The following is a 22,895-nucleotide window of genomic DNA, read 5'->3' as shown; positions in this document are numbered from 1 at the left end:
GTGACATGCAATTCACAGTAAATGAAGATCCCCCATTCATTTTGGAAAAAAACTTGGAATTAGATGAAAGAACATGAGCCAAGAATTTCCAGAGAGAGTTGTCTCAGAATTAAGTATCCAAATTAAGTATTTAATGGTCTTACCCCATGTCACAGTGTTTTAAATTTTTCTCCTACATCATCTATTGTAACCAAGCAATCTGGTGTAAACATTGTCTATTTAAATTGTATTTCTCTTTTCTATTAATCGTTTGTCGTTTCTGAAATGTCCTTTCAACTGCACTGTGAGTCTTTTTGCCCAGATGCTGAGATATTCCAAAGCTTTTTCCTTCATATCATTCCAGCTCTGTACTTTGGTATACTATGCTTTTTTTCTCTCTCATCCTTGTGCTGGTTACCTCTTAGTAATTCAGTGTACCACATATCCATGCAGTACCATTTTGAAGCTCCAGTCTACTACCCTTCAATAGTGCTCATTTGCTCCAATAACAACATATAGGCTTTTACATGCAAAGTAAAGCTGTGATGCTTTTTTATGGCTCTGAATTTTATTTTGTCTAGCTTCTCCAAAGTTTGCTACCATTGGAAGCTGAAAAAAATCTGTACAGTAAAAACATAATCTAAAAGGTCTAAAATTCAAGAGTTTTTTTTCTGGTTTTGTTTGTTCGTTGTTGTTTTGCTTTGATTTTTTTTTGGTTGATTGGTTGGTTTTAAGTCTGGAACCTACAATAACTTGTTCCCTCTTATGAGCTGAGAGAAACACAGGAGTTGAACCATGCCTGCCCTAAGAAAGGTGCAAATAAATAGATGGGAATTACAAGTCCTGCTGTCCAACCCCTGTCTAGACTGTGTCCTCACTCATCTCCCTCTGGGGATGGAGTGGAGCCACAATTTTTCTTTCTCACCCTCCCACCTTCCTTTAGAAAGTGAGGTTATGCATTCACTGAGAGGGAAAAGAAAGTGTGCTTTAGTGAGCATAATTACAGTCCACGAACTACTTCTCTGTAAAAACGCAGGCACTTTAGTTGCCCATAAGGAAAACTAAACAGCAAGCTAGGCAATGAGTATAAAATGCTAACCTTGCCTGGCACCTCACTGTAAATGCTCTATGTTGCTTTGCTGCTGCTTCCACTTTTGAGTATAACACAATTAAAGTATAGCAAGTATTTTTCCATTAAAAAAAAATAAAATAAAATAATAGCCAACAAAACAGAACTTTATGCTAATGAAGACAAAGCATAGAAAAAAATGTATGTGTCCTTGTAACAGAAGGGATATGTATCTCATGCCATGCTTTTAGTTTGCTTACACACAAGCAGATAAAGGAAGAAAAGGGAAATTTGAAATTTTCTGAAGAGTTGAAGTACTTTAAAGGCATGCCAAAAGCAATCAAATCTAATGAATGTGCATTTCAGGGCACTTATAATACATCTCATGATTTAGAAAAAGTGTTTTGAAAGTGCTGCCTGAGTCAACATTGTTGACTGAATTCAAATGTTAGTCTAGAATTTGGAAAAGAAGAGGAATGTGGAGCAGTAACGGATGATGATGAGGCACAGAACGAGAAAATTTCAATGATACATATTCATATTGACCCCTCCATTTCAGAGGCATTGCTCCCCAGACAGGACCAGAACAATATTTACCTATTGTAGTCACACACACCTCATGTTTCATGTCAGACACCCGAGGAACAGTTTTGTTTTCTGTCAGTTCTGAGGATGCTGCACTTTTTACTGACTCTGGGAAAACAGAACCGTGGCCTCTGGTCCAACCTACTGTGCAAGCCTTGGGTTTACAACACTAGATGAGAGTCCCCCAAGACCTCTCTTCCCAGACGTAACTGTCTTTCTCCAGGTGTGCTTGTTGGCAGAATATAGACTACTAAGATGCTCTAATTAAATCTGATTAATTTTTCAGTCTTTTAAATATAATACCTTTTTTTTTTTCATAGAAAGCTCAGATAGTTATTGTTAAAGACAACTTTTGCTGTCCTCATGTCTTGGAGATACGTGGGTATTTTACAGAAGAAGAAAAAAAAGCAAAAAAAAAAAAAAAAAAAAGAAAAAAAAGAAAAAAAAAAAAAAAAAAAAAAAAAAAAAAAAAAGAAAAAAAAAAAAAAAAAAAAAAAGGAAAAAAAAAAAAGATATTTGTAAGCAAGTGCGTGCAAGCAGTCCAGTCAGTCAGTGCATCTACAAATGTTGAAATTGTCAGGCATCCAAAAAAACTCTCATTTTGGACAAAACCATTTTTCTCACAGGAAAAAAAAATGTTGCTGAAATACTACCATCAGGGTTTTTTCAAACAGTTGTATCATTTATTATTATTTTTTTTTGTATTCTGTTTAACAGAATATTTTTTCCATTGCACAAAAAACTATAAAGAATGTGACCTAATAAGTTTACTTGGAAAGGATGCCATTACCGAAGATATTTTATATGAATAAGACTCAGCAACAAGTTTTCTTTGATCCTACAGTGAAGTCAAATGCTAGGTTTATAACATCATTTTTTTGCAATGGAAAATACTATGATGTGGCATATTTATCATCATGTCTTAAAGACTGGATCGGGAGGGAGGATCTAAAAGGAAATAGCTCTCATTTATACCCAAATGCTAGCCAACGAAAGAAAAATGTTTATGATAAATGACTGCTTTAAAACAGATTTTTTTTTTTAATTTTTTTGAGGAAAACGGCCTTCAATTGGGGCGTGACAGTGTCTGCCTTTATAACGTTCAAGATCATACCATCACTTACTGGTGCTCAGGCACTACTGTGTTATTAGTTAATTAAAGTTCTCAATGCTATTTTGTGTCTATAAGTCAATCCTTGCCATTTAGCAAACATACAAACTTACGTCACCTCAGAATGCTCTCAACGAAGTATTACAGCTCCCTATATATGTCACTAACAGTTCTGTGCTTGATCACAGGAATTGCCTCACTCTTTTTCTAGAAAGTCCCACTTCATTTCCTTGTTAGTCAGATAATCTCTCTATTCATAGGATGGATAAAGCTCTTCATGCAAGAAAATAATCACATTACTGCATGTAGAATGGGTAAACTGTCCATTCCTCAGTTCATATTTCTTACCATGAGGTTAGAAATGAAATGCAGGAGTTCAGTGCTGTATGAAGCACTAGCTTTGTTGTAGGAGCTGTAATCATTTTTCAGAGTTCTTTAAATTTCTGTTAAATTTTACTGTAGTTGCCTAAACCTACATGAAGCATATATGGTTTTCTGCATGCTACATAACTTTTACTTAGTGTCATGTGACTGTTTCTTTTTTGTCTTTAGGTTTGTTTTGTCTTGGTTTTTCTTTTGCCCTGTTCAGTGAAGTATATATAAAGCTCATTGCTACTTTGAAATACAGTTTAGTCAGTAATTTAAGACAGAGACTCTCATTTTAGTTTTCCTGATAAAAGAAAACATACATAATTAAATACACTATCAAGTGTGGTAGGCAAGAGGATTGTCACACTTGAATCTGTGCACAGATGTGCCAGTTTGAATTTCACAGGAAACAGGGCCCCCACCCCGACTGTCTAAAACTCCTTGGCATCACTGTAGCTACAAAAACTGGTCAGATGATAAATCCCCCTTCTGGGGACTTCTCCCATAGTGCACAGCCACAACTAGCAAGCTGTACTAGCATGAGGTGGTAGAAGTGTAGGATGGGATACCACTAAATGGTATTTGCGTTCCATCATATCTTCAGGTTACTCAGTTTAGAGCAGACACTGTTTGGACCAATGTAAGCTGGGAGGCAGCCAGCATAACACTAGGTCAGGATACAGAGCCACAGCTTTTTGAATTCTGCTGGGAAGGCAAAGTAATCGTCCCAGAGTCTCTATGCTACTATTCTGAGAAAAACAAATTCATAAAACTGACAATATAGTGAAAATTCTGAGTTTCAAGCAATCCTTATATAAAGTGCAGTACCAGATTAAGCCCTGTAAAAACAAGAGCATGATGAGATACTCACAGAAAAAACTGTTTTATAAAACAGGTACAAGCTTTGGGTTGACACCTGTTCTGAAATATTTGGTGGTTTGGGACATCTGTGCTGTTAAAGCTGTACATGGAAAGGATGGAAAAGATTATATTTTTGAGGTAAGCAAGCCCACCCTTTTCAATATAGGCTTTATATATTACAAATATGGAAATAAAGAACATTTGTGATAGTTAGGCATTGGCCTATTTGTGTTTCAGGAAAGACTTGCATTTTTGAGCAATGTTTAAATCATAATACAAAGCCACATGTCCAAGTTAGTGCAACACTTGCTGGAAAATGTACCATATCATATGGTAATGTTTTTTAGTGTGTTCAGGAAAATGTACACAAACTGCAAAACAAAACCAAATGTAATGTCATATTTCCTAGCCCTTATGATGTCTTTCCTAAGCAGGCTTACCATTTTTCCTGGAAGGCTTATAGATAGCATTATCCCAAGGGAAAAATTATATCTTTATAAGCGGAAATTAAGAACAAAGTGTTAAAATTTTTTTCTGCTAGCCTAAACGTTACCTTTAGGATCTGACTCCTCATGAACTACCAATACTAGAAGATGTTGCTGTGGATCATTTTGAAAAGTTTTTTCATTTACCTTAAGTTTATTAGGAGTAAATGTAAACTTTGTTTACCCATAAAACAAGCTACCATCACTTGCCTATCACACAGTCGGGAAGTTTATGTTTGCTAAAGCAAAAATAGAACATTTTTTCTAAACCATGACAGTAATCTGGGATCCAGAAGGAGGTATAGATGGATTTCCGTCTTTAGCTATTTATATCCAGTTATAACAGAAAAGCTCTGCAAAAATAAAAATCTTTGTTTGGCCACAGTGTTAAACTTTTGTAATTTCACAAATTCATTCTCATTATGTGAGTGCTAAGAAGTCCCAAATCAATCAATAACACTTTAAAAGGCTGAGGCAGCTTGTAGAATTAAACCTCCAGCAAATCAAACATATAGTCACTACCTCCTGAGATACCGAGGAATATTTCAGGAAATCCTGTATCTTAGCCGGTCTGGCCAAGTCAGAACTTATTGTGTCTTACTGAATCTTAACTCACTGTAATATAAAATTTAGGATTCCACACTAAACCTCCTCTTTTGCTCCTTTGTATAGTGCAGTCCATCCCACCAAAAGGTCCGGTTAAGTCTGTAATGCTTGCCCCAGTGAACCTGAGATTTGAAAAAGTGGAAAAAAATATATTCTCCTCTTTCTGAGAACAGACTGCTCTGACTTCTGGTGAGACAAAATAGAGGAAATTCCTGAACAAAAAAATTGTCAGGTGTGCCGCTTCACTCTTTGGCTGTAGGCACAGGTGTATCTCTGACATAGTCTGCTTACTGGGAAGGTATTTATTTCTGCTTACAGTTAAAAATCCTCTCCAGTACTTGGACTTTGACAGCCTCCCATATGCCATTCAAAGCTTTGTAGGATACTCTGCAGTTCTTATGGCCCCTAAAAGTCTCAGAGGATCCCAATTTAAGGCACTTCCCAATATGTCTAATTCATTACATTGGGGTAGCTTGTACTGATTTGGCTGGCTTTAAGCCACTACATTTTTATACTACAACTTTAACTATAAAATAAAAATAAATAAATAAAAAATAGTTAATTTAAGACATAGATCCTAGTTACCCTCATAGCGTAATACTTAAAAACTGAAAAATCACTGGCAAAAAGATACAAAGCTAGACTAGGAGACCATTTGAACGACTAATCCTTGTAAGAACCAGAGGTTTCATACATTAAAAAAAGCTTCTTATTTCTTACAGACTGTAGCTAAATCTAATCTGAAAAATGGTTGGCTTCAACCTGCTCTACTTAATATCTCCAAATGATCTCTTTATTCCCTGCTAACCATTCTTCCTGCTGTTTTCTGCTTCAGTGGAATTAAGGATGCATTTTTATTTTATTATTTGACACTTCACTTGTATTCCTCATTTAGCAAATTCCTATCAGACTAAACACACCACCACTTCTATTCACTGAACTCCAGTTTCAACATTTTTGATACTGCATTGTTTGAAATTTGTGAGCAAATACAGCCATTGCCATTGACTTCCATTGAAGTCAGTGGACACAAAGTACCAGGCCTGGTTGTTTATTGGGTATGAGGAGAATGGAGAGCAGTTTTTCCACAATGAAATAGCCAACGAAAATTACCGAATGGAACAACAGAGTACTTTCAATCCTGCTTCTGAACACTGCTCTAGGTTTTCCATGCCAGATACATTCATACTAAAAAATAAAAATATCAAAAATATAGAGAGAGAGTTCTGACTGCAGGACACATCAGGAACTGGTTTATAGAGCATTTTAAGTAGTGTACATAATAGGTGTTGCAATTAAAAAAAAAAAAAAAAAGGAGTGGATAGAAGCTGTTAATTCTTGTGTCCTGCAGAATCTTCTGATTGTTTGGAAGATGGTAATGCTTATCAGCAGGAATATTTAGAATCTCTATAACCCATTGAAATGTGAATTGTTTGCAAAGTTCACATCCAATAGGACATCTGTAAAACTTATGATCATTTGCTACTAAAAAAACAGCTTACATCAACAGTTATTGCGCTATAATTGTAACAGTTATTGCACTATAATTCTATTATATAATGAAGAGCAGAAAAATGTCTGTCCCCATACAGGAAAAATTTCTATCTTTTGTGTACTTTCAACATGGGAAAATAAATGAGTCATTACAGCTAGCTCGTACACGCTGCAGTCAAGAACCAGTAGCTGAACAGGACAATTGGTCTGTAAATGCTATGTTTACTTCCCAGTTGCAGTACCACACTGAAACCCCTGCTCTCAAGTTTTCAAGTTTTCCTGTGACTGGTACATTCTATTACAAAACTAAAGGTTTCTGTGTTACTTACACTTTCATTCTGGACATGTGATCAGACAGGAAACATACAAACTTCCTAATATATGAAATAATGTATGCAGATATGATCATTTTGAACTAGCGTAGCCACCTGCAGAAGCATACATACGTTTTGACCAGCTTCGGAATGAATGTGAATTAAGGTATAACAGTGCAAAGTATCTTTCACATGTTCAGCATTCTAGACAGAAAATACAGAAGGATTCTCTGTAGTGAATTTAGGAGAACAGCATTTTACAGGAATGAGTACTTAATGCATATTATGTTTTGAAAAGGGTGTTCAACAAGAGCTTTGGAACATGCATAATTCAAGACAATAGTTTTAAAATACCTACAGTACTTAAATATTACATGTAACACCACGTGTGCTTACAAAAATCCATTCTTAACCTAATGTTACAAAGTATAAGACATGAACTTTAGATGTCTATTTCTGGAAAGCTATTAATTAACTTCTTATTTCATTTACTTTCAATCCTATATCAATAATTTTATTATTTTGGTAATGTTGCCATTCAGCTTCTTTGTGATGGTCATTTTGTCATTCCTTGTTTTAACATTGTTTTCTTTCATTCCCCAAAAACGTGGAGGAACAAATTGTACCAGTGGCTGATATTACAGAATCAGAACGACACTGTGTCTCATGAATCTAATATTCTAGCTGTACTTCTTAAAAATAGTATACGAAAGTAATTTTTTTATCTATGATCTAGTACAATATGCTTACATTGCAGGTAAGAATGTATTGGTTCTTAACGTTTAGATCCAGTCATCATTCCCCACCTCTTCAAGATGGTTAACTTATTTTTTTTTCTATTTTAGTTTCTCTTCCATATATATTTGATTAAAATAATGAGAATTTTTACATAAGTTATTCTAAAGCTTCATGGCTGTTCAAGTATAGAAAGGTGTGCTTGCTGTAAGTAGTTTCCTGCCTGCTCAGGAACAATGTGAAGGGTTAGAGAGCTAAAAGAGAAAAAATGAAGGCTATTTAGTGACACTGAAATACAGTTCCAGACATTTAATTTCTACATATATAAATGTTGTTAGGAAATAGAGAAATACACAGATCCAAATTACTATGAGCTTCTTGTAGATGCCTCCCTCGTGAGATGTGCATATTCCTTTGACCAGGTAGTTCTCCACGTAATAACAATAAGAATAAATTGCAGTGTAAGTACACCTTCTCACATTTTTAGCTTTTGGGTGCATTTTATAGGTTTGGGTCTGTTTTCTGGTGCTACTTTGTACATTGGTATCTTTGTACTTTTTAAGCCCACCTAGAGGTTTCAAGTCATTTGAAAGAGCTCAGGCCAATACTACTATTTTTTTCCCCAACAATTACAAAAAAGATACATTTTCAGTGTGCCATTCATCTTTCCACACAACTGTAAATGCTACTTCATAGGACTTTGAAGGATGTTCGTATGTGCAATCTTGTTATGCAGTTGAGGGATACTATATGCATCCCCGGGATAAAAATCCAGACCAATTTTTCAGAAGACGGGAAGAATGAAATATTGAAGTCATAATATCATTCAAACTTAATACAGCCTCTGTTTTTCTGAGAAGCCAGAAGTTCTCTACAGTTTTCTTAGATGAGGGCTGTAAGAAGTAACTTTGCCTTTTAAAAAGAACCAAAAGGTGTTCCCAAGAAAAAATTATTTCTCTAGAGGAACCCTGGGGATTTGGTTGTGTTTGTTTTTTGTTTTGTTTTGTTTTGTTTTGCCTTTTACTTTTGTCCTCCAAAGAACCATCTCCAAAACCCTACAAGGGAGAAATTAATTAAAAAATCACTTAGCTAAAAGGAAGGATTGCCAGGTTGCTCAGGAGGAAGTTCAAGTCATGACTGTGTCTAACAAGCTTAGCTATTCATATAGTTTCTATTCTTTTCACCTCAATTTGAATACTCAGCTGCCAAGCATCATCACACCAGAGACAAACTGTAGAAATAAGGATTTTATGAACACATCATTTCAACATACACTGTTGTAACTGCCTTACCAATTCTTGCTAATACAACATCAAATTAAGGTCCGTTAAGCTTTAACATCTTAAATGGGAGAAAGACTTTTAATCTTTCACTTTTTAAATTAATACTTCTGTAATTTTTATACCAGAAGGAACACATACTTGAGCATTTCATGTTTCTGACTGCACTGAATATCTCTCATGATTCATTCTTGGAAAACCAAACCTCTGGGAAACAAAACAAAAAGCTCACATCATGATGATGAATGCAGTAAAAGAGAAGAAATGTAAGAATCCTTTAAGGCGGCCTCACAGGCAGTTACCAAATTTTGCTCAGAATTGAATGGGTGGGTGGCTACTGCAGGTGTCTTATTTCTGCTTGCTTATTTTTAACCTAAGCTATATTAAAGTTAGTTTCTAAGTAATTTATAACGTAGCAAGATGGAAACAATTTGGATTTCCTAGGTAATATTTTCAGTCACTGTAAGACAATATAAGAAATTAAGAAACAGAATTTATTTTATTATTTTTTTTAGGTCTTGCTGTAATAGACACCATTTCTGAAGGTGCTACAATTTACCATACTACTAGAGAGGGATATTCTGGGTTTCTTTTCATTCCAGATTGAAATGCAACCATAGAAGTTTGTCTTCAGGCTTTGAGTCCTTCATCTGGGGATGTTTGATTCACTTTCCCAGTTGTTCTTACTTTTTTCTGCAAATGTTGTTATTCACCCACTGCAAGAGAAACTGTAAAATTTTCCTAGCAGTCACCACTGATTTCCTCCTGTACTATCCCTGCCAACTTCTCAGGTGTGGTTACATTTCCAATTACAAACCTTTCCTGCATCTGTTGTAAAGACCTCTGGGAAAGCCCCATGATTACTTCATATCCAGTCACTCCCTTACTTCTCAGAAATCACACCATCTTTTCTTACATCCCACTCAATCTTAAATGACATCCTCGAACTATTACTTTTCCTTAATGTCAATTACTTTCCCCATACTTAGAACTCTTCAATTAAAATCTATATCAGCTTCTGTCTTTACAGTCAAAATTTTCACCACAATTGCTTACATCCAGGTCCCACAAAAACAATACAGAAGAATAACACATTCATAACATAGCAATAATACAACCTAGCTTCTCTTATTCACCAAAAGTAAAGACCAAGTAAAGACCAAAGTAAATGTTTTTTTTGGTTGGTTGTTGTGTTTTGTTGTTGTTGTTGTTTTTTGTTTTTTCCCCAGGCCTAACACTCTCAAGCATGAACCTCCAAAATTCCTCTGATTTGCAATGAAATTAATTACTCTTCACTTACAGATCATCATATCTTCTCCTGAAATTCCCAGTTTGTGTTTTTGTTTTCTTTTTTTTCTTCATACAAAGTTCTTCTATCATTATCTTGTCAGAATCCTTGGACACTTCTGACTTGTAAGCTTTCTGTCCATTCCCTCTTGTATTTTAACATCCTGACACCTTTTTCTCTCACTGTGTCACACAGAATTCTTTAACTTTCCCCCTCCTTTAATCTCCACAGCTCTGTCTTTCCCAGCACCATTTGAGCTAGGTCTTCCTAAAGCTCTAGGTAAGAGATCTTTCATAATCCTTTGGTGGTAAACATATTATGTAACGGAGAAGTATGCCTGGACAATAACAATTAGTGTAGTTTCTCCTTCAAACAGGGTGATCCCTTTGCAATTACTGATGTCTTATAATTACAATGGCTCCCTTATTAATCCCACCCCATTTCCTTTGGTGGTCATCAGAGTTAAACAGCATTTCTCTTCTCTTTCTTGCCAGTCTCAGTCTGGCAGCCCAAATCTCAAATACTTGCCTTATCCACACTAGCAATAAAGGGCACAGACTAATTTACTGAAGGATCATATCACTGAAAGGTCAGTGTTTTATAAAAGCATTTTGTTGACTCTATCAAGCTTCTGTAGTTTTTGTTATTACTGCTAATATATACACTCGGGCTCTTCTAGGTTAACATAAAGATGTATTAAATGCATTTCAGTGTATGTTTTGTGGGTGATAAGAGAAGTTCATCCTATTGAATTGGTTATTGAAATGCATATAAATTAAAGACAAAAGCAATATGAATTAAGTGATCATAATTTGTAGTTGCCAATGTTTTTACTGCCATCTACCAAAGTAACACATTTGACTTTATAAATTACAGATGACTTTCTTCTATGAATCTACTTAGCTGGAAACTCCAATATTTTAAATAGTTAAACTAGGTACTGAAAACAGACCTGGGTAACTGTATAAATGATATTTTAAAATTAGTACAGGCTGTAAATAGACTGTTTACAAACAGGCTGCTTTGTGTGTGTTTAAACTTTGTAAAGCCCTCAAAAATGGGGGCAATGCCATCATGGCATTCCTGTTAGTCATTCACAAGTTTTAAAACCTTTTTTAGTGTTACCCCAAAGATTTTTAATTCTTAAGATACATTTATATAAAACATTAGTGATTTTTGATAACTGTCATTAGCTGTTTTACTAGGAAGGAAAATAGACTGAATTGTCATAAAGAAAAACTACAAAAAAATACAACAAACCCCAGCCCTATTTTTAGACTTTACTCAATCATGCTTCTGTAGTTTCTATTATTACTGCTAATATATACACTCAGGCTCTTCTAGGTTAACATAAAGATGTATCAAATGCATTTCAGCATATGTTTTATGGGTGATAAGATAAATTCATCCTATAGAATTGTTTATTGAAATGCATATAAATTAATGGCAAAAGCATTATGAATTAAGTGACCATAATTTGAATACCTATGAAAATTCACCTTGATTTTATCTACTTCACCAAGAATATTGGAAGTGCTCGCTTACTTACGTTGCCTTCTGCCCTTGAGAACCACAGCAGCAGCAACATAGAGAAGGAAGCTAAGCCTCTTAGCAGCCACATGCAATACTGGGTAAAAATGATATGTTTTGGACACTCTAGCCATTCCCTCTCAGCAATTTGAGTTATTAAACTGAACAGTGTCATGCAATTGAACCACTTTTAAGACTTGGTAATCTTTTACTTTGCTATTTAGCAACATGTACTCTGCTCTGGTGAGGCCGCACCTTGAGTACTGTGTTCAGTTTTGGGCCCCTCACTACAAGAAGGACATCGAGGCCCTGGAATGTGTCCAGAGAAGGGCTACGAAGCTAGTGAAGGGCCTGGGACACAAGTCCTGTGAGGAGCAGCTGAGGGAACAGGGGTTGTTTAGTCTGGAGAAGAGAAGGCTTAGGGGAGACCTTACTGCTCTCTACACCTACCTGAAAGGAAGCTGTGGGGAGCTGGGGGTCGGCCTCTTCTCGCAGGTAACTAGTGATAGGACTAGAGGGAATGGCCTCAAGTTGCACCAGGGGAGGTTTAGGTTGGAAATTAGGAGACATTTCTTCTCAGAAAGAGCAGTCAGGCATTGGAATGGGTTGCCCAGGGAGGTGGTGGAGTCACTGTCCCTGGGGGTGTTTAAGGAAAGGTTGGACATGGTACTTAGGGACATGGTTTAGTGGGTGACATTGGTGTTAGGGGGGTGGTTGGACCAGATGATCTTGGAGGTCCAACCTTAATGATTCTGTGATTTCACTTTGGGATCAGTAGTTTTCTTGATAATCCGATGCATTACTTTCTCTTTTCACCACTTTGTTTACCATCTTCGTACTTCAGCAAAGCACCAGAACAGATCTTAGCTTATCATCTCTGAATACTTGGCATCTGGCTCAGTACTTGTTCAGTGTCAGGTTCAGCCTTTGACCAGCAATATTCGTTCAATTATGGCAGCCAACAAGAGGGTTTTTAACAACATCAAAACCTGTCCAAGTGACAAATGGCTGTTTTTTATGTCATGCGTATTTGAATCTGCCTCAATATGTGAACATGACAGCTATGCTTGAAAATGCTATCTTCAAGAAGTGCAAGATTTTGTTTAAAATATATCTGAGGGCATTCAACAGAGGTTCCTCTGGATCTGAGGAAAGATCTGCTAGAACCTTTCCAAACATTAAGTCCTTCAATATCAAATCCAAGTCAGTTAAGCATTACTGAACGCCAGGACTATGAGCCAGTGCTGGCCAAGTTGATGCATGTTAACCAACCATTCTGTCAAGCCCAGCAGGGCACATTCACTAATTAATCAGCCTGGACCATTACCATTGAGTCTGAAAGCTCCACGGATTGTGAGTACTCAAGTAGTTTAAGTTGTGGTTCTAAGTTCCAGGGCATTTACTAAAACTGCCATGCTTCTGCCTAGGACACAAAAGCACTATAAAGGGTGTCTAAATTCCATTAAAATGTCATTGCTGGAACTCTGATGTGCATTACCTCTGTTTAGAGGTGTCCTAATTTTGCACTTGTATTTTTACATACATGAGGTGACAAATTACACTGATTTACCCTACCCTGCTTCTGGCAGCTGTCACAAGCTAGCAGTCTAACAATGGTAACTCTTAACTTAATATTCTTCTGTTAAATCGTACATCTGTCATGGGTAAAAGTCAAGCAATAACCTGACATCTATTCTATTTTAATTTAGAATGTGTACAGTTATTTTCCATTCCAATATTTAATCTCTTCAGACTCAAAACTTATATTCCTTTGCTATATTAATGCAAAGTTTAAAGCAATTCTGCCTAATAACCTTTTTTTTTTTTGAAACTGTGTTCCATCCAAGCAGACAAGAGTTATTTTACAACTGGCATTAAGCCATTCAAATCTCAGAAGTATAGATGTTATCTTATTTTTAAAACATTCAGACAGAGCTGAGATGGGTTTATAGATTTACTGAAGTGGTTGTGGTGTTTAGAGCAACACCTCAAAGCTTCTTTTATCCTTAGCCATAGAACTAAATTTTTCTTACATGTTGTGGTACACAACATAGCAGTATCTCCTAAAGAAAGTTATATGTGAACTTGCAGTCACAGAAGTATTTAGAAATAGAAATTCAGAGTCAAAGCTCAGTCCTCTGGATCTTAACCTGTCTGATCCTTTAGCAGGATCTTGTTTTAGGCAACTCATTTCACAGTCATTCCAAATACATTTTTTTTAATGTAAGTGTATATTAAACAAGGTGAGGTTTTCTTTCCACACTTGTGAAAGACGGATAACTGTTGCTTCTTCATACATTCATTCAATTCTTAGGAAACATTTGCTCTGGATCTCAATTATTATTTCTTTGTTTACAGTAGGTTTATTTTAAAGTCTCTTTGCTGTGAGGAAGCTTAGAGGAGACATCTAAATCTGAAAATCCCAGAAATGTGTTGCCAACATATTGCTTGCTAGTTTGCAATGTTAGTGTCTCTTACAAATGAACAAACAGAAGAATAATGCAAATGCTTTTGGACTTCAGGCTAATCTCATTATTAGAAAGAGGTAGTCTTTTTCAGTCTCAGTGAGAATTTCTTTAGAACTTATTTTGAAAATCCTCAAGCTTAGATAACATTCTTTACAGTGCAGCTTATTCTCAACTACAGTGCAAGAAATATTACAGTCCAGTGTTAGAATGAACCTACACGTTCTTTTAAATCTGAATGCCAATTCAGATACCCAGTATGACTGACTAATTCCTAGATGCATTTGAATACGTAAAGAAGGAAGGTAGAACTTGCTCTTGTCTATAAAGGAGATAGTGTGCAGTGTAGGCTGATGGACTGAGAAGAGTTTTGTTGTCCCTACTATATCCCTTCTACCCCATGCAAAGCAGATGCACTAGCTTTATGCTCTTCAGGCTGATTGTTGTGTCACCCCTACAGATAACGTTCTTCCACTTTAAATATTTTCACAATCCGGTCTTACCATAAAATTTCTATATCTTCCCTTCAACTACACAAGCTGAATAACTAGCAAACACGCAAACAAACAAAAAGCTCCATGCAACAACCTACAGCAGAGTGCCTACCTGAAGAGATGGGAATCAGCAACTCCAGCCAAAATAGCCCTGCCTCCCTTCAGCAGAGCCCTCTTTCCTTTTTAGTCCTTTTGCTAGAGGTTGGATGAGAATGAGGGAAGTTTAAGATGTTTCTCTGACCCTAAGCACCTGCAATTGCCTGTGGCAGAAAAAGTCCTCCAGCACTCTTTTGACTCTGTTGAACCTTTCCAATCTTCTTCCATTTACCTGCAGTAGAGAAGGAACCACAGAAGCCAAAGATACACAGGAAAGTGCACTTCTGGAAGCTCTAAAGCACCCCCATAAAATTCACTGATTCTTCTGCATTGAAGCCCATGAGGATTCTTTCCTTCTTCATCCACCATCTCTCTTACCAGCACAGGTTACTATTGCATTTACTGCAAGATTTGCCTACACTAGCAATACATCTTGTCCAAGATTTTTCTGGTGGACAGCTTTTCACAGACTGAAAATTAGATGGCAACAACTGAGCTTGTACAATCTAACTGGATCAGACATAATGACGTCTATAGAGTATATTACTGCTAATGTAGTCTAACTGCTTTGTGCCTCACAGCCTTTTATTAGTTACTAATACTATAGCTTGTATCGTAGGCCTGAATCACTTGTGATCCATAGCTACTGGAAACACCAGAATGCAGTGCTGCAGGTGACATCTGTCACCTTTTTCTGAATAGCCTTGACACAAACTGAAAAAAGGATTGCAGCTTCTCAAAAGAGAATTAAATCCTTTGTTATTGTTGAAATAAGAATGGGCAGTGCCGTTGTGATTACTAGTTGGGGTCATTACCTTATCCTTATATTTTCTCTTTCAGGGAAAACATAGATATGCCAAAAATAGGTACACTGTGGAAATCACAAATAATTCTGTAGAAATAAGAAATCCTCAGAACCCACTGAAGTTAACTGAATTCAATATCTGTTTTATCCACCCAAATAGCATAATGAAATAATTGCCGAAATATATTAACCAGTCACATGTAGAATGGAAATAAACACTTTTTTATTTGTTTGTCTGATATTCTGCTTTCATTATGTTTGTTTGTTTGTTTGTTTGGCTTTTGAAATAGCTAAGAAGCTTTATTTGAAGTTTGAAGTTTCATTTGGCATTTCCATGTTCCAATTCAGCTGATGATCATGGTATGAGCCACAAAAACACCTACAAGAAAAAAGAATCTTTGAATTGTAGCTTAGACAGCAGTGCAGAAAAGTACTTTCAGTACAGAAAAGTTTTCAGCAGTCAACAGTAGAGCCTAAAAAAGCCTTTTGCTGTGGAAAGAGATGGCGTAAAACTGCTGTTCTCTTGCTCTGCTAACCCATATCCTCCACTTGGGCTTATTTATTTATTTATTTATTTATTTATTTATTTCCTGGTATCTTGTACCATGTCTACGGATCTTATTTGCCTTTGTTTTTTTTTTTTTTTTAAATAAAAGACCTGGCAGTCTACACAGATGTGAAATAAGTTTACGCTGATGTATTGTTTTATTTTACAGGTAATGGACTGTGCAATGCCTCTGATTGGTGAGCATCAGACTGAAGACAGGCAACATATAACTGAACTAGTCGTAAGCAAAATGAACCAAATGTTGTCCAAAACTCCTATACCATCTCCTCAGAGACCCACTGCCACTCAGCAGCCTCAGGTAGGAAACCTTTGTTTTTAAAATAGAGCATCTTATTCTATAATTTTACACTCAAAATTTTCCTCTAATAATTTGGCTGGACAACTACACAGGCATACCCTCAACTACAAGGGTTCAAGAGCTTATCAACATATTTAATAGGTTTGTCATATTTAAATGAGATTATCTCTAGACATAATTCTGTAGTGCAGGTAATATTTTGTTTTGTTGATATGGTTCTACTAGTAAACTGATAACTCTGGTTTCAGGGAACTACCAGGTTTTGTATTGTTTCCTTTCAGCTACAGCTGTATAAAATATCATGAAGGTTTAAATATCATGACAGATCATGACATCCCTGAGGACGTCAGTAAGAATGCTAAAACAACAATTCTTATGCATTTGTGAGAAGTGACTACTTCATGACTATATGATCATCTTTTGCTACCAGTTGTATTTCAGACTTTGGAAATCATCTTTGTGTTTCAATTTCCATGCTTACAAAATACAAAATCTCTTTTATTGATCCTTCGGGTAACTTATGAGGCTGTTGTTTATTTGTACAGGGCTCTAAGAGTGTAAAAGGGGTATATAAATGCTAACCAGCTTGTTATATCGGTTCATAGGCCTAGACAGCAGGTCTGGTCAAGAGCAGCATTATTAGCTACAATTCTCATGTACTTCTTTTAACATACTGAAGGAATAAACCATGACAGTACATTCTGACAATAAACTATTAAGGACTGTACTGCTACTCTACACCAGTGCAGCTCCATGGTGATCAGTGAAACAGCACAGTAAGCCAAACAGTAATACAGGAATTACCAAGCCTAAATCAAGAATCTATTTTTATTCCTAGTAGGCTCCACACCAGGTAAACAATTTGAAAACAATTTTGTGGCATACCTCAGACAGACTAGTTCTTGAGGTAGAATGACTAATATGTTCTTCAAATATATCATCATGTTTTAAGTTATAAAAATACATCATCCCACATAAAAAAGTGCTGTGGTTTCTATTTTTATTACAGCCACTCAAAACTAAGCACAAAATTGTTTCAACCACAGAACCACATACAATGGAGAAGTTTCCATTCAACATGACTCAAGTCTATTGTAAAGAGCACTGAAAAAGAGGGACATGGAGGAGAAAAAATAAGTCACTTAATGACAAAATACCATTTCTTTTAGGATGAGTAATTTAGCCATATACTAAAATGAAGTAAAGTGTCAAATCCAGAGATGCCTGGAGCATACCAATCAACATAAAACAAAATTTGTAACATTAATAGACAGATTCTCAGTGATTTAGTGTTTGAGATTTCACATTCTGGAGAGAAAAAAAAAAAAAAACTAAGGTCTGGATAGGCATGCTTCCCTGGATTTCCAACAAGACAAGGATGGAGAAATGTTTGTACTTATTGGTATCTTCTAAAGAAACTGGTTATCTGTTGTATGTAAATAGAGTTTTTATGTATTTCTAAAGAATACGGCCTATGTAAGACAAGGTCCAGAACGAAAATAGGACAAGCAACATTTTTAGAAAGTTTCTAAATTCCTCAGTCATTGCTGTCACTCATCATATCCATGAAAAGTTCGTTTGTTGTTTCTTTTTTGTTCTTCCCTCTTAGGCCAAAAATCTTTGAATGAATCAAAAGATAATATTTGCTGGCTAGCTGCTGAATTTCTGTTATATTTCTGCTTACTTTAGGTTACTGAAGAATTCAGCCTTTGCTAATGGCAACAGGATGTTATTCAATGTTAATCTTATTTTCCTTATCATACCCTTTAATTATGAGTTGCAGTTAATCAAAATCAGAAATATCTCTTCAGAATATTTGCAATATTTGTTGATCAGACTCTGGTTCCTTAAAAATTGCCTCGTCATTATTATCCACCAGCTTAGGACAGACAAAAGTGACAAGAAGCTCTACAGAAGATGCCATTTGAAAATACCCATTAATCTTCCCAGATTTAAGGGATGATTATGAATGATCTATAGTATTTAAAACAGATATCTCCTCACACGACACTCATTTTTAACTAGTTCTTTTTCCTAAGAATAAAATTAGTCTGTTAAAACAAGCTGTCCCTTGTATCTTTGAACAGTTTTCTTCTTTTCTAATCTGAGACATTATTTTCTATTCTTGAAAAATACAGCCTGTTCGTTGGCAGGGGTAGTGGGAGATACTGCATATTTCTGCAGGTCATATAAAATGGAAAGCCAGTAATTTATCCCAAATAAAGTATATGCATACATATGTGTGGTCTTAGAGACCAAAGTAATACAAATATCAGAGTTAAATGAACAGTTTGCAGCCAGTGGTACAGCTATAGATGAGCTGCATTTTGAATTCCCTTATTATCTGCATGGCATTTTTTAAAATTATTTATAATGTATCCACTACTGTGGCATTGAGGGCATCCTGCATAAAAGAATGCTTCAATTTATAAATGCCCACAATGGTCACTACTGTTCCAGTTAACTAGTAATCCATCAGAAAACAAATCAATGATTAGGAAAACAAGTCTTTGTTTAGAGCTATGCAGCCAAATCTTGATGGAAATGATTGGCCTTGTAATATGTTCTGAAGGCCAACAAAGTTCTCTCTGTCAGAGTGCCAGAAGGAGCAAAGTCCAAAGGTAAGGCCCTCAGATAACTGTGTTGCTTATGTTGAAATCTCACTGGCATAGATCCTGCAATTCTGAATCTGAAATATCAGTTATACAGACATTCAAAATATATATTTTGTATATTACTTATTTACCCATTTGTTTATTTATAAACACTTGGGCAGGCTCTATAACAAGTTACACTAGTACATTGAAAGGCAGAGAATTAATCTGTGAGTGAAAAAAGCTTTAATTTGCTGTTCTTTCTGTTGCACCTCACCCCCCTGATTCTGGCTGCTGCCAGCAAACGGTGTGTCACACTTTTGAGGTCCCAGGCTACTGCATAACTTTGACAGCATGATCGAACCATACTGGGATAGAAAGTATTACAAAAAGAAAGTAATTACAGGATTCAAAGCTTACCAGTTTTGCTCTTATCAGTTACTTTGGGAGTCTTCCCACTAAAAAGAAAAGCAAGAATCCCTGGGCAGTTATGTCTGTCTGATATAATTGTATATAGTCAAAAAACTTTCAAAAATTAACTTATTTCTATTTATTTTAAAAACATGGAAGCTTGTTTTACCGACAACCATGATGAAAATATATAGTAGAACTCTAGCTAGGAATATGACATTTATGGATGTTTTTCCATGAGACAGACCAAAATCCAGGTGCTCTACTTGTGGGCAATAAATGAAATATAAATATCTTCCTTTTGTAGCCTCTTTTAACGCTTTTGACAAGTCAGCTGAGGAGCCTTTGTCAAATCTTCCTTAAAAAAACAACCAGTACATTAAACTACCCAGTGAAGTGTTCTAGGTAGTGGAATCACTCACCTGTCTCCATCTGTTGGTAGGAAAGATCGCCAAATAAAATTCTGCCTGAATTTGCAAAACTACAGGTGGTTGTTCAGTAGAGGGTGTTTTAAACTTGTTTCTGTGGCAGCATTTGTATACAAAACAATAATAGTAAAACATATTCAAAGCTGCATATCAAGTCATGATACTGGTTGTGATGGAGTAAATTCTGTGTAGAATATTACATTATGTAAGAATATTACCATAAAATGCAAATGACTACTGTAATGTTAGCAGTTGAAGCTAAGGAAAATCATATTAGAAAGTGTTTTCTCAATACAGCTTAGCTGAGACCATGTTGTATTATCCACAAAAGATCAAGGAATTTTGTATCCTTAATGGAAGGAAGAAATGCATGCACCAGAGGCACCAAATCCGTAACCACACAACATGACAAAGAGCATAGCGTTACCAACTATATCCTGGTTCTGGTCCATTTAAAAGAAAGGAGTAGCACACCAGTTACAGAGCAATAAATAATGCAGAAGCAAAGAGGATGGTACTTTAATAGTTTTGAGACTAGAACAGCAGAACCTGGCATACTTCATTTCTTAATGTTCTCTTCTGCAAATCTGGAAGGCAGCATTAATCTGCTTGTTAGGTGAAGTAAACTTCTCTGCTAAAGTCCAGGCGTGGGCCTCATTTCTAAATGACGTTCTGCTTTATAGTCTCATAGTTGATCTAATTTCTGGAAGAGGAACAGGGCCATGACTTGTAGGTTTGCTACAGCTTTGTGCCATCCTTCAGCTGCCTAATACTAATCCTACTCACATTACCCAGGCTGTATTCATACCGCTGACTAGCACCACCAACAAGAATTTTCCTTCTGCCACAGTCCCTTGGCACTTATTTGGAGGCACATATTTTTCTTCTCTGTTTTTGGAAGGAAAGACTGCCTAACAAATAAGAGATTACACTACATCTTTTTCTATGAAAGAAGGTAAACATAGAGTTTGAGTATTAGTATTTGAGAATCCTACTGCAAAACAAATCACTTCCTGGTGTGATTAAATCCATACTAACAGACAGGAGGTGTAATTTATGAATAGCTTGTATTAAGGAGGTTGCTGCATTTTCTGATGACCCCTAAAACCGTATGTACTATATTTCTTTCTCTTAGGAGGACTTTTAAATAGGGGATAAATGGCAGCTCTGGCATCATATAACCATAAAACAGATGTACGCAGATTTGTGAAGTAGCATCTTATGGAAACCCAGACCCTTAATATACCCAAGAGATTAGCCTGATTTTCTCTCTGCACAGGGCAAGGCAGCACAGAGACCCCAGAAAAAGTCTGGCGCAAGATTTTACTGTATGCCTCTTTAATTGTTTACTTTTCAAAATTCTTAATCATATTACTCTGTATAAACAAAGCAATATGTATAAACAGTCAATAAACAAGTAGTATATCTATGTAGCTGTTAATTGAGCATCTTCTGTAGTCTGCATTAGCATTCAATAAGTATATTCTGTTGTTAACCTCGGAAAGTTTGTATGCTGTTTGACAGACACTAGTGACTACAACAAAATCATACTAATTCTTTACTTCTTGCTATGTGCATCTAGAAGCCCTTTTAAATCACAGACCCTAGTAAGCACATTACTTTTTATGTTAAAATGTTTGTCGACTTACCATTGTGACTTAAAGAAAAAATTAGTCAGGCAGCAGCAAGTTGGCTATATTGCCAGAAAATTTAAGACATTGTCATCAAGACTTACCAGAGACAATAAAAAATATTGCTGGTGCATATATACACCATAGAACACTAAAAACTACATTTCAATGCTTATATAAGTCAAAAGCCGTTCTTAAAACTGGCATGTTAAACTGATTTTTACAAGTTATTTTTGAAATTGGATGTTCACTCCAGAGCTAGCAGTCTGTTTTACAGCAGTGAGTTTTGGTTCTTTGAATCCCAGCGACATCTTGTGGCCCCTTCTCTTTCTAATAACTGATTTTTAGAGCTGTGTCTTATTTAGTACTACAACTTAGTGCATCGTATTACAGAAAGTATATCACCTTAAACAACAAATTGGATATATATTTTGCTAATATAAAATGCTCCCTTTTCAGCCATTTCTCATAACTCTATTATAAAGTATTTACACCATTTTATTTCATTATTTTTAATATGGAATATATTTTAATGTGCTTATTTAATCTATACATATATAGAAGTGTATTATATATAAGTACACACAATACTTAGCCATGTATATTTGGAACAAGTTTATTTTAATCAAAGTTTTTTTAACCTTTTAGTTATTTTATCTTCGTGAAAATACACGAAAAACAGTTGCTCCCATTTTAGATCCTAACTATATGGAATTAAGAAAAGCAGAAGAAAATAGAAATATAATGGAGCTTGAGCTCACCCCTTCCTGGTAAAAGGCACCGTGGAGGTACACTTCACTCCAGTTAAATTTACACCAGTCAAGTTTAATTATCACGAGTATATAATGGTAGCATATATTTTACTACACCAAGGATATTTTGTGCATCTTTCAATTTGACATCTATTTGAGGCAGATCCTACGTTCTTCATAGGAGTGATAGAGATCACAACAGAGGTGGAGATTCAGACTTAACTGCTGGATTAAGGATGTTTTTAAGAGTCCTGGATGAAGTATTTAAAGCAGTCACTATTTCATTACACAAAGATTGATTTATTTTAAGCATTTGAACTTGATATTCATGTAGTGTAATATTAAAAACAAAGTTCATGCAGGAAAATAAATCCTAAGATTTTTAATATTGACAACAGTTAAAAAGTAGTGGAGCACAACATACAGATGTTGAGAAGAGATTTTACTAAAAAAATTGGTTCTAAAATTTAAGATAACCTATTTTAAAATGGCTATTAGGATCCCGTACCAGTAGGTGGAGTAATTACTAAGGAGGTAAGTATATGCTCAGTTCTTTTGCTTATTTAGTCTTGCCTCTGAAGAGCAGGAACAGGTAAATAGCTTGCTGGATGTTTGCTAGTGATGTCTACGTAAATGTTTTTGGTGGT

General features: G+C 35.7%; 1 protein-coding gene and 1 long non-coding RNA gene across 3 annotated transcripts in view; one reads left to right on the top strand and one right to left on the bottom strand.

The window, feature by feature from the left end:
• The window catches only part of LOC121075767, an 84,419-nt gene that overhangs the window by 15,423 nt on the left and 46,101 nt on the right, over positions 1-22,895 (bottom strand). The window contains exon 3 of one of the 2 annotated variants that reach the window (XR_005823144.1): positions 15,718-15,945. The exons of the other annotated variant lie outside the window; for it this stretch is intronic. This is a non-coding gene — a long non-coding RNA (uncharacterized LOC121075767). Of the gene's footprint in view, positions 1-15,717; positions 15,946-22,895 lie in introns of those variants that run through there. 2 annotated transcript variants of the gene reach the window in all.
• Positions 1-22,895, top strand: part of SYN2 (synapsin II) — a 176,291-nt gene that overhangs the window by 137,804 nt on the left and 15,592 nt on the right. The window contains 3 exon segments of the mRNA XM_040569350.1: positions 4,009-4,054; positions 4,056-4,112; positions 16,283-16,432. Of these exon segments, the coding sequence (XP_040425284.1) occupies positions 4,009-4,054; positions 4,056-4,112; positions 16,283-16,432 (253 nt within the window).

Source organism: Cygnus olor, chromosome 10 (assembly GCF_009769625.2).
Source record: "Cygnus olor isolate bCygOlo1 chromosome 10, bCygOlo1.pri.v2, whole genome shotgun sequence".
NCBI lineage: Eukaryota > Metazoa > Chordata > Aves > Anseriformes > Anatidae > Cygnus > Cygnus olor.
The sequence above is the reverse complement of the archived record's forward strand: the minus strand, read 5'-3'. Positions and strand labels throughout refer to the sequence as shown.